General features: G+C 47.1%; 1 protein-coding gene across 5 annotated transcripts in view; it reads right to left on the bottom strand.

The window, feature by feature from the left end:
• Sec16a (SEC16 homolog A, endoplasmic reticulum export factor) overlaps nucleotides 1-12338 on the bottom strand; it is a 38347-nt gene extending 26009 nt beyond the window's left edge. For 2 of the 5 annotated variants that reach the window (XM_029535988.1, XM_029535987.1), the window contains exons 1-3: nucleotides 12197-12322; nucleotides 5246-8932; nucleotides 2263-2399 (exon numbers count right to left, since the gene is read on the bottom strand). In XM_029535988.1, coding sequence (XP_029391848.1) covers nucleotides 2263-2399; nucleotides 5246-8863 — 3755 coding nt within the window. In that variant the 5' untranslated portion in view covers nucleotides 8864-8932; nucleotides 12197-12322. Of the gene's footprint in view, nucleotides 1-2262; nucleotides 2400-5245; nucleotides 8933-12196 lie in introns of all 5 variants that reach the window. The other 3 variants (XM_029535990.1, XM_029535989.1, XM_021192024.1) reach the window with 3 other exon arrangements.

The raw sequence follows: 12338 nt of genomic DNA on the forward strand, positions 1-12338 counted from the left end.
AGAACTTCTCATAGTATTCTGGTTGCTTCTGGTTTCTCTCTGTCTCTCTCTCTCTCTCTCTCTCTCTCTCTCTCTCTCTCTCTCTCTCTCTCTCTCTTGTTTTGAGACAGGTCTCACTGTGTAGCTTAGGCATGCCTTAAACTCATGACAACCTTCCTGCCTGCACCTCCATAGTGATGGGACTACAGAGGTAAACCAGAAGAAAATGACTCCACTAACTATGAGTGCTTAGTGTGGCCTTGGAGGAGTGGATCTATGAGGTGGGCCAGGGCCAGGGCCAACAGATCGACAAGGAGTTAGCCTCTTCTATGCCCAATAAACTGAACCATGGCCCTGACTCATTACAAAGAAGGTGAGATTTACTCAGAAAAGAAGGTATAAGTGCACTTAAGAGGGTTTGGCACTCTCAGGATTGTCAAAAGCACTAAGCATTGTTAAATTTTCTGATACCCTTTTAGGAAACTGCTCAGCTGAACTTGGCTATTTGACTAGCATAGTATCTGTTCAGCCAGATGCCCAGCCCAGGAACACCACCAACCTAGGCTTAAGGTTTCATTTAGGGTGGCCACCCCAGACCTTCATCTGACATGGATTCCAGAAAAACACCGTGACGGAGTGAGATCCAGAGCCTGCTACTAGCTCAACTGTTCTCATCAACCTACTTACATTCAGTTCAGGGAGGACACAGACAAACATGGGGAATGTGTCCCACTTCAAGCAGGTCCTCCAGTGGTGCTACCACCCTAACACTGAGTATCAGTATCATCAACACTGAGTGTCCACACACATAGACACACAGACAAGAGGACAGGCTCCTGTAGGCTATGACAAATGAGAGCTGAAGACACTCAAAGGACCTGAAGAGATAAAGGAAAACTGCAGTCACAGTGACAGATCACACAATAGTAACCTCATCTAGCCTCAGCCTAGACAGTGTCACTCTTGAAAGTTAATTCTTAACTGAAGCTGCAGGCAGACATGTGGAAGGCAAACTGATACACCCTGGCTCTGGCTTCATGCTTTTTCCTTTTTGCACTCCAGCAAACAGATCCATATGCCTCTTGCCTTCTCATCGATTCTGAATCAGAAAGCTGAGCTGTATGAGTCCAAAAGCTACTTCCCCTCTAAGAGCCCCCATATTTTCTCACAATTAAGTATATATCTGTCTCTGTCTCTCTATCTCTGTTGCTCAAACACACACATGTGCAAGTGCTTGAAGCGTATGTATTAGGGATCAAATCCAGAGCCTCATCTACCAGGCAGGTACTCCAGAACTCACCCAAGCCTCAGTACTGCTGTTTCATAAAGACTCAGAATGGGCCTGTACATGGTTCAGTGTGTACCTCTGGAGCAAAGTACATTAGGGCTAGCTAAATGGACCAAGGTTCACACACAGAGCAGTGTGTCTTTAGACAAGTTACCAAGTAACTTCTTAGAGAAGAACCTAGCGAAAACTCTGAAAGCAAGTGCACATATAACCTTGGCAGCTAGGGATTTCTAAGCAATAGAGTGATGCATCCTTATAGCAAAGTCAGCTACCATAAGCTTTCCTTGACTAAGCAGAACACTGCAGGAACTGAGGTAGCAGAGTACAGTGACCAAGGCTGACACCCCACTATTTTTCACAATGTAGTCAAATGGCCTAGAGTAGACACAAGATGAAAAGCAGGCTCTGGGCAACTGAGAATGAGATGGAACTTTGACCTGGCTTACAGACTTACTCAAAGGTCACAATGCCAGGGCTGTGGATAGCCAGTATAGGAGATATGCAGGCTGCGGGAGAGGGAGGCTCTCACCAAAGTCACAATAGCCAGGCACAGACCACAGCTTTTAGTCCTGTTAGAGATCATTTGATGGATCTGTGGATTATGTTATCTCTGTGATCAGGATTCTCAAGCCTTTACAAACATCTGCAGCAGTCTAAGAGTCACATACAACCCAGACCACCACACAACCAAACTGCCAGCAGCAGAATGGGTGTGTCTAGGACAGAACAACCTTCCATCTATTAGCATAGAGGCCACTTCTTTATGGCCTTACATAGAGCCTGACCTGGCTAAGGACTGGGGACAAATGCTAAGTGATAGCTCTGCTAGGACTACATGTGGCAGTGTACTTAGTTCTGGTTTGCTCATGCTGACATCATGGGTTTGTAGGATTCTCTACAGATGAAGAATTATTATCATCACTAAGTTACCATCATAGCCAACAATACACAAACTGAGTGTGAGGGTAAAGCAGCTGCACGGACGCAGCTCCCACCTGGGAGCGAGCTGGTCGGAATAGTGACTTGCACGGGAGCTGGGCCGCTCAGGCTCAGAATAGCGGTGGTTCTCGGCATAAGCAGATGCTGAGCTGTCATAGGGTCTGTAACGAGGCTCATACAGGCCATACATATCCTGTGGAAAGAAGTTTGGGGTATTGTTAGACTCCATGAAGAGCAGACACTGAGTGACAGGACTAGCTCTATGTGCTGCAGATGCCCACTGTCCAAGAGCAGTATCGTGGTAGGATTCTCTCATTGAAACAAAGCCCAAAGTGTAGTCCGCATCAATGGGCAGCCCGCAGAATCTCCCTAAGGCCCTCCAGGGCAATCTTCCTCCTTCAATCTTAAGCATGGAGATGATACAGTCTGAACAACATAAGTAAACATCAGCCACCACTTCACTAGAGCAACAAGACCAGGGATCCATGTAAGTAAATCCTAAAACTACTGGTTTGGTTTGTTGTTGTTGTTGTTGTTGTTTTTTTGAGACAGGGTTTCTCTGTATTGCCCTAGCTGTCCTATAACTCACTTTGTAGACCAGGCTGGCCTCGAAGTCAGAAATCCACCTGCCTCTGCCTCCTGAGTGCTGGGATTAAAGGCGTGTGCCACTACGCCCAGCCTAAACTACAGGTTTTTAAAACCTCACAAGCCAGGCGTGGTGGTGCACGCCTTTGATCCGAGCACTTGGGAGGCAGAGGCAGGCAGATTTCTGAGTTCGAGGCCAGCCTGGCCTACNAAGTGAGTTCCAGGATAGCCAGGGCTATACAGAGAAACCCTGTCTCGAAAAACCAAAATAAATAAATAAATAAATAAATAAATAAATAAATAAATAAATAAATCAAAGCCTCACAAAGAAAGATTGCACTACTCGTTGTTTTCGAATTTAGGGGGATGTTTTGCTTTGTCTTGTTTTCTGTTGTTTTGCAACAGTCTCATACTTAGCCCAAGCTGGCCTAAAACTCACTACGAAGCTTACACTGGCCTCAGACTTGTAGAATCTATCTTTATCAGCTTCCCCAGTCTTAAAATTATAGGCACGAACCACCATACCTGGCTTTAAAAAAAAAAAAAATTGTATCTTATTCTGACGAGGATTTCAGCCCCATTGCAACAAAACCATGGCCTCTGCCCTGTCTCTGGAAAAAAAGGCTCTGTAGGACATGTGGAGATCTCAAAAGAAATGAAGTGATACAGGCAAAAGCCTCAGTTCTGCCATCAGCTGACAGGCCACCGAGGACCACGGCAATCAAGAAGCAAGGATGCACACTCACAGAAGAGCTGTGAGCCTTGGGATTCCGAAGGAGCTGTCCTCTGTGGCTTCACCCACCGTGTAGCCCAAGATCAGGCCACAAAGCGGCAATGCCACATACAGAAATAATAGCTATGGCTCCTCCTTCTAAAATCTAGAATTTATTTACTAGTCTAGAGAGGATATGTAACTGCTCACACATGTATACCTGATGCCACACCAGGTTGATAGGAAGGCACAGGCCTATGACCATGGCAGTTCTGGCCTAGCTGCTACAACCCTGTTCCTAAGGCTCCTTCTGATACATCTTCCTGTATAGCACCAGTGCCAACTGTTCTCAGGCCACATGAGAATTCAACGGCACCTGGCCTCAAACACTGAAGGACCTGGATCTTTCACCTTTCAGTAACACAATCCACCTAACTTGAGCAACGATGAGTCTGAGCCAGAGGTAAGGAAAAGCTAACAGACATCAAGCATGTCCACTTCAAACTACTGCAGGATTAAGCAGAACCTAAAGAGCAGTTACGAGCCTGCAGCACACCAGAACAAGGCAGGAAAGAACTCAGAAGGCCTCCCACTCTGCAGTATCACTGCTATGTACCCGAGAGTTTATCTTTCCTCACCTCTTTTCATTACTGCCCATGGACAATCTAACCTTTTTCCTCAAAGACTTTATTCTCAAGGAAGGACATAGAAGACTCCTAGAGTTATCCCTGTCATTGGTTTCATAAGTTGCTTTTGTTATTAAAACCAGATGAATGGTGCCAGCAAAAAGGCTGACTGGAGTTTGATCCCTGGAAGCCACATGGTGAAAGGAGAAAACGAGCTCCTGAAAGTTATCTTCTGACCTCTTCGTGTGTAATGTGGCATGTGTGTATCCACATGCAAATATATAAACACATACACATAATAAATAAATGTTTTAAAATATATAAAAGAGGGCTGGAGAGATGGCTCAGTGGTTAAGAGCGCCGACTGCTCTTCTGAAGGTCGTGAGTTCAAATTCCAGCAACCATATGATGGCTCACAACCATCCGTAATGAGATCTGATGCCCACTTCTGGGGTGTCTGAAGACAGCTACAGTGTACTTACATATAATAAATAAATAAACCTTAACATATATATATATATATATATATATATATATATGAGCTGGATTTGGTGGCATATACTGGTAATTCCACCACTCAGGATGTGGAGGCAGGAACGTAAGGACTTCAAGACTTCAAGGTTATCCTTAGCTACAAATGGGGCTAGCCGGGGCTAAATGAAGCCTGTCAAAACCAAAACCACCACATACACAAAAGTGAGGCACGGTAAAACATGTTAAAGGTTGAGACAGAAGGATTTTAAGTTCACAGCTAACTTGGCCCACACAGTGACACCTGTCTCAAAGCACAAACAAACAAACAACAACACACACAATCCACCTACTAAGCTCCTCCCTACAGGGGTCAGCCCAACACTGTAACTGCAACAAGCTAACAAATGCTCTGGGAAACACTCTGTCAGTCAGACGTCAGATTACACAAAAACCAGCACTGGTAAAACAAGCAATTCAATGTTACAGGACCCTCTGAAAGAAGAGCTTTGTTAATGGACAGGGATTTTTTTCCAGGGGGGTCCACACGGGTCTAAAGAAAGGTCATCCCTGAGAGAAACCACGTTAAGAGGAGAAAAGGGACGAAGTGAGGAGAGAAAGATGGTTAAATGTCAGTTCTCTTACCTGGTAGTATAGTGAGGCTGTCCCAGGATCTGACGGGTACAGTGAAGGGTACTGAGACTGGTAGGCATCATACAGGGGTCTGTAATAGTAGTAGGATGCCAAGTCTTGAGGTGCTGGGCCAAAAGTATTGGGAGGTGGTGGGTGTAGCCACGGCTGCTCTGACCGCACAGCTGCCTGGCTGGAGTTGGCAGATGTAACCGATGCACTGGAAGACTGCGGTGGCTGAGGCAGCAGCTGGCCTGTGTTGCCTGGAGCTGGACTTGCTGGTGGCTGGGCCAAGCTTTCAGACTGTCCTTGTGTGGGTGGGCTTTCTGGATTTGAAGGCTCTGGACACGCTGCTTGGGGCGCTTGGGGAGAATTCTGTGGCTGAGGAGGCACCAGCTCTGGCTGGGCTCTTTCTAGTCTACACTGGCGCTGAGCATCTTCTGTTACCTGCTGGTAGAAATGATCCTGGTTATGCAGCCCAGGCCCAGACTGTCTGGGATGATTGGGAAGAGGCTGCTGAGAAGCTGGGCCATGTGAATGAGATGGGCTATACATTCTCACAGGATTTTCCAAAGTTCTATTTAATGTGAAGTCTAGGGCGCCAACAGCTTCTTCCTGGTTACTAAAGTGATTTGCCTTATTATTGTTAGGTACCAAAGTACTGTTTGCAGGTGGAACTAGCATCACACTTGTATTTCCAGCAGGGCTACTAACAAACTCGGAAGGACCCTTTTCTGCATTAGGATGCTGACTTTGAGGGATTTGAGGGGTTAGCTGTCGAACCAACCAACTGGCAGGCTGGCTAGCAATCATTTCAGAAGACCCAGAACCTTGAGGGGCACAATTCTGGGGGATACTGCTAGGCAAAGATGAGCCAGTGACAGCAGTGGCTGGAACTCCAGACAAAGCAGCATGTTCTTCAGGATCACCACTGAGAGCCCAGTTGTTGCTCACTATGGATTTCTCCCCCACCACAGCATCTCCCCAGGACTGATTCTTCTCATTAGGATTCAGTAAGGACACAGAAAAATTAATGGGCTGAGCCAAATTATAGCTTTGATCAGGCTGGGCAATCAGGACAGGTTGATTGTGCAAAGATTCAGTGGGTGGCGAGGAAAGCAAACTCGCATAACCAGAACTTGCCTGCAATGGAGGGGCCTCCTCTTCTCCTACCTTGGGAGGGTTCTCAAGGTTCTCAGAAGCACCAGGAGGGTCTTGGTTCTGCAAAGGTGGCATAGACCCTTGTTGCCATGACTGCTGTCCAGACATTCCCTTTTCTGTATGATGAACAACCTCTGAAGGTTTTGGTTTTACAGGAACATAAAGTGCAGGGGCAGCAGGGGCTAGAAGGACATTGCCACCAAAATCTGGCAGCTCATTTTGTGCCCACAGAGTTGTTGCTGGGCTCTCACACTTCACAGGCCCCTGGGCCCTGGCTGAGGGCCTCTTATCAGGTACTGGGCGCACAGTATCCAGGGGTGACCCTACTGTGTGTGAAACCAGTTGCCCAGCCTCTCCAGTGGTGCTAAGAGGCAAAGGGCAGGCCTGAGGTGCACACGGGGTCTCCATGTTGTCTGGTGGCTGTTCCAGGTTTCCTGGGGTGGCATCAGGTGGTGCAACAGCTGCCCTGCGCTTCTTCGGGCAGTATCGGGTCCCTCTCACTTCAACCACCATGTTGGCACGATCTGCTTCAACTGGTTTCACTCCAACCAAGTGGGATTTTACTGGCTCAAAAGAACTGTTTGCACTTGTTTGGAACACTCCTGTGGGTTTCGGAGGGCTTGGGGTTGAAGGCTGGGACAGAGTGCTGCAGCAAGTTTGGCTCCCAGTCACCTCATCTGTCTCACCTCCAACAGGAGAAGAATCAATTTGCTTAAAAAAACTCCCTGAAGTATCATCTTCAAGTTTTCCAACTTCTTGCTGAATGAATGTGCCCACTAATTCTTGGGGTCTGGCTGACCCAGGAGGACTTCTGTGGCTATGGCTACTGTAGCTGGATGACACACTGTCAGGTCGTGTAGGGTGGAGTGGTGTGTCAGGGGCCTCAAGATTTAGCCCCCCACCTCTGGTGAGGCCCACAGTAACAGGCCTGGAGGCAGCTGGCCCAGGAAGGGGCCCATATCGGATGTGATCACTCAGAGGAAAGGGATCCACACTCAGGGTCTCACGTGGCAAAACTTCTTGATTCTGAACAAATTCTAAGTTCTCAACATTCTCACACTGTGGCCCATTAGCACGGTGGGTCCCAGCACCAGGAAGATCACCCCATGTATCATTAGCAGGGGTCATAGTGGTCTGTTTGTCAAGACGGATGCCCACAGACTGAGAAAAATAAGGTTGCTCATCTCCTTCCTGCGCAGCCTCGCCGCTAGGACCTCTGGGAAAGGCCTGGTAGACACCACTAGCTCCAGGTGGTGGTGGACGGCCCAGTCTGGAGGTAGAAGAGAAGCTGTCCAAGTCCAATCTGTTATCAAGGCCTGCTTTTTCAGACGAGAGATTTTCCTCGTTCTCCGTCTCCTCCCCTTGAAAAAACATTGAGAGAGCTCCAGAGGCTGCTTCTTGCAGGGCAGGGTTGGTTGCAGCTCCTGGGGGATGGTGTGCCTGGTTTTCAGGACTATTTCCCTGAGTGAAGGGACTGACATGGGCAGGGTCTAGCAGATGCTCTTTATTCACTCCTGGATTCTGCCTCAACTCTGGGCTTGCCCACATATTCCCAACTCTGGAATTCTGCTCAAAAGTGTGTTTCGGGGGGAAGCTACTCAATGGATGATTTTTACTTTGCTGGTGGACTATCTCATTCCCTTCGCCACTGGTCAAGGATGCTGGAGTCAATGTCTGTGGGACATGAGACTCATGGCCAGGTCCCTGGTGTAGACTAGATGGAGGGGGGAAATGAGGCAAGCTGGCAGCCTGGGGCCCCATGTTCTGAACAGGCCCCTCCAGGTAGGGTGAGTGATGCTGATAGGAGGGCTGAGGGCCTCCTTGTGCAGGCCCCCACTGACCTGGCATCTGTGGCTGAGGGAGGAAAGGAGATGGTGCGTGGGTCACAGCACCATCATGTGGGGCATGCCTATTCTCGGGTTGGTCGGGTCCAGACCCACTGTCGTTCATTTGGCCCCCGTGAGGCTGCTCAGGACCAACTCCTGGAATGTAGGGAGGTGGATGTGGCGGCATCTGGACTTCATGTCCTGAGTTGGGATCAACCTCAGCATTCCTGCTCACCTCTAGCCCAGGCAGTGAAGAAGGGGTAGATGCAGGAGGAAATAGACTGGTATCTGCTCTAGGCTGTGACAGAGTTCCTGACAGAGGCTCATGCAGTCCTGTGGAGCTATCCCCAGCATTTGTGGGAGTCACAGGCAAACCAGGCCACTGAGAAAAAACAGAGAGGGCTGGGCCAGGCAAATTGGGCAGGCTGCTTTTGGATGAACTTCCCACTGGTGTGTTTTGAAGAGTCTGTCTATTAAAAGCAAACGGATCCGTTACTGGCTGCAATGGGCGTGTTATGGGAGCCACTGGTGCATTATTACTGGCTGGCTTCCTGTAAGGGCTGTTGGCCCAGAACATGCTCCGAGGATTCCCAGCTGGGGGTGGTCCAGCCACACCAGATGGGACTGCCTGAGGTGGTGGCTGCATGTTGGAGTCTTCTGCCCAAGGAGATGCTGCTTATCAAGGAGGCAGAGTAGAGCTTTTCTTTAATTTGTGCTAAAAAAGAAAACAGAACATAAGGCCTATAGATTCACAGTCCTGGCTACAATCAATAAAACTATGAAAATAAGAAGACTAAATGTGATTTCAAATCATTTAAATACCAAAGACTCCATCTCTCCACATCCCCGCCCCACATCATCAGGGACAAGAAACAACCTATTGCCAGTCTGACAGACTACCAGATGTTCCTTAGTCCTTGACACTTCTTTAAGCGACTACTACCACATCCAGAAAGAGCCAACTCCACTATTAAGAAAAAGTACACATGGGGCTGCTGAGATGGCTCAGCAGGTAAGAGCACTCGACTGCTCTTTCCGAAGGTCCTGAGTTCAAATCCCAGCAACCACATGGTGGCTCACAACCATCCTTAATGAGACACTCTTCTGGAGTGTCTGAAGACAGCTACAGTGTACTTACATATAATAAATAAATAAACCTTAAAAAAAAAACACACATAATCAGTGCTTTTTGTAATGTTAATTTTAAGTCTATTAGAGTTTATACTTCCTAAAACACAGATATAAAGTTACTAAACGCATTTACCCCACCAAGTGAAATGTTTAGAGTAGTCTTCTGAGAACAGGAAAACCAAGTTGCCTCTGACCACTGAAGTTGTAACACAGCTGCAACTGAAACTCCCAAGGAAACTTACAGCATTTTTACTGTCTCACATTTCCAACAGGGAGATCCCAACAAGCCCTCTGTGGGTGGTGTGCGATAGGACGAGATTCTCACCAGTGTTTTTTATTTTTGAACAAGACACAATTCAAGCGTAAAGCCCTTTTCATTGTGTCTGTCCTTCTTTCTGGCACCACCCTTAAGAAGAAATTTGCTTGGCTAATCCACAAAGAAATAAAGCAAAGGCAGTTTAATTCACAGATGTATACTTTGTTCTTGGATATCTTTTTGATACTCAGATTTAAAAACAAACCATTGATATATGTATTTTAAGTAAAGCAATTTACAAAAGGTCTCTAATCCCTACCTAAATGTCAGTTCTATTAATCTATTAGCTCAGTTCCATTATTGCCCACATATACTCCTTCCTCTGTCAACAGAGGACCCTATCAACTGACTAGCACCTGACTAACAACTACAATGGAACTTCAATTAGAAGCAATGCCAGGAATTCATTAGGCTCTAACTTGTCATTTTACATAATAAAGAACATTGCTGCTTCACTTCACCTGAACCAAAAGTGGAAGGAGAGATGCCACCCCTATTTATCTGACCAGCTGCAGAGCAGCCATAGACACAATAACATGGATCTGGACCTGGCCCGAACACACAGACTTTCATGTTCCTTCTGAAACCTGGATGGCAAGCATAATAGGCAGATGAGGCTGTCCTTCATCTTAACCATTTCAAACACATCAAACAAATAAAAACAAACAAACAAGCAAAACTAAACTAAAATATAATAAACAACACAGGCTATCAAGTGTCAATAGGTTGGGTATCCATTGAGCAGCTAAGGGCAACTACCTCTCTCTGCAGCTAGTTCACAGGATGAGAACAAGATCTTTTCACGCTCAAGTGTCTTCTGAATTCACTATTAAGATTTTGGCCATATGTTGTTCTTTCAAGGGCCCGATCCCTAATGCTGCCTACCAGAATCCAAATTGCCTAAATTTATACTTAACTATTTTGTTTGTAGAAATTTGAAATTATTTTCTCAACTTTAATGGGTGTTTCATGAGCTGACACTATCCCACAGCTCCTATACAGAAAGCTTTTCCACACTATGCCTGGTTCAGGCGAAACAATCTTGCAACTTGAACATTATTCTTTTACTGTCTTTACTTACCAACAGAAAGATAACAAACTGCCTATTACTTATCTCAGGATTATAGACATTTTTATTCTGTTTGGCCAGCTATCTACTTTTCAAAAAAGCACCTGTTTCAGAGAGACCTACTGATCTCAGATGCATTACTCATGAAACCAGCTCTGTAGCTCAACTACCTCACATCCCCATACATACTTACACAAGACATTTTAAGTATGACTCTATGTGACTAAGGTATTTAAAACAGTCCCCTGATCCTTTCACTGCCAGCCTTAACAGCTGTAAACTGCAGAACACAGGGGCACCCAAGAACATTAGTGAGCTCCACTCGCCAACAATCCCCCCCCCATGGTGACTGTGATACTCTTTATCAGACAGACAAGATAAACACCTCCCTTCTAAGTCAAAATCTGAGCCAGAACCCTTTAAATGTTGAAAAAGGCATTTGCAGAAGAGAAAAAGCTATACACTATGTGAGGAAGACACACAAGAAACGAGGACATTCACATTTGCTTATAAAAGCAAGACAGGATACCAAAGTCTGCACAGTATCTCGGAAAATTCCAAGGTCAATTTGGAGATTCATTCAGGAATAATGAATCACAAGAAGAAACAATGTCTATTTTGCCTCTTATCTGCACGAGGAGAGCACCGAAACCCTAGGAAGGGAACATGGCCAAACGTGGCCAAAGTGTAAGGAAGCTGCACTGTGCTGTACCTTGCAAAAGAACCTGAAGGAACAGTAATCTGTGAGTCTGCTGTTTCTTACGGCCAAACTTAGAATGGAAAACGCCTCTAGTCAACACATTTGAAAGGAAATCTCTCCTTCAGGGCACGACCATCCTACACGCCACTTAAAAACCTGTGTAAGCAGAGTTATCTACAGGACGCTCCACGGCCATGCCGACATTTTTCTACACCTTGGTAAAAAACAAATCATGACCTCCCTTGCGACATCCTGCTCCGCCGGCCAAGAGATTACAAATAAACGCTGCTACTCCCTGTTTCAAATGAAAATGTGTCCCATGATCACCAACTTCTGAGGAAGTCTTCGAGCCAACGAGAATCAAATATCTTCAGAACCCAGCAAAAGTCAAGCTTGGCAATTTCCTGCACCTTCTTCGTTTTAAATAAGTTGCGGGCTTCCTCAGAGGTGTCACAGTCTGGCTATGCTAACACACCTTGCCCAGCGGCCGACCAGTTCCGGAAGCCCAGACCAGGTATCTGTCTCCCGTCAGGTCTGGGAAACCGCGAGCCCCTTAGACAACCCACCAAGGCAACACGGCCTGTAACCTGTCCGGTGTCTCAGCACCAGGCGGCCCGGTGCTGTCGTTCTCCCCAGGCCTGACTGTGTCTCTTTAAATGCGCTCGCCACTCCGGGCTAGGCCCGATGCTCACTGAGCCTGCCTGGCCTCCGCAGCCTCGCCCACCCTCGGGCCTCCACCGTGCTCCATACACTCAGCCCTCACCCTGTGAGCTGTGGTTGGCTTCTCAGGCGCCGCGAACTGAAACCCAGCCGGCGACGGCGGCGGCAGCAGGGGGAACTAGCGCGTTCCCAGCAGCAGCCGCAGCCATCTTGGCACATCCGGCTCCAGGCGCCGCCGCCGACGT

Source organism: Mus pahari, chromosome 3 (assembly GCF_900095145.1).
Source record: "Mus pahari chromosome 3, PAHARI_EIJ_v1.1, whole genome shotgun sequence".
Lineage (NCBI taxonomy): Eukaryota > Metazoa > Chordata > Mammalia > Rodentia > Muridae > Mus > Mus pahari.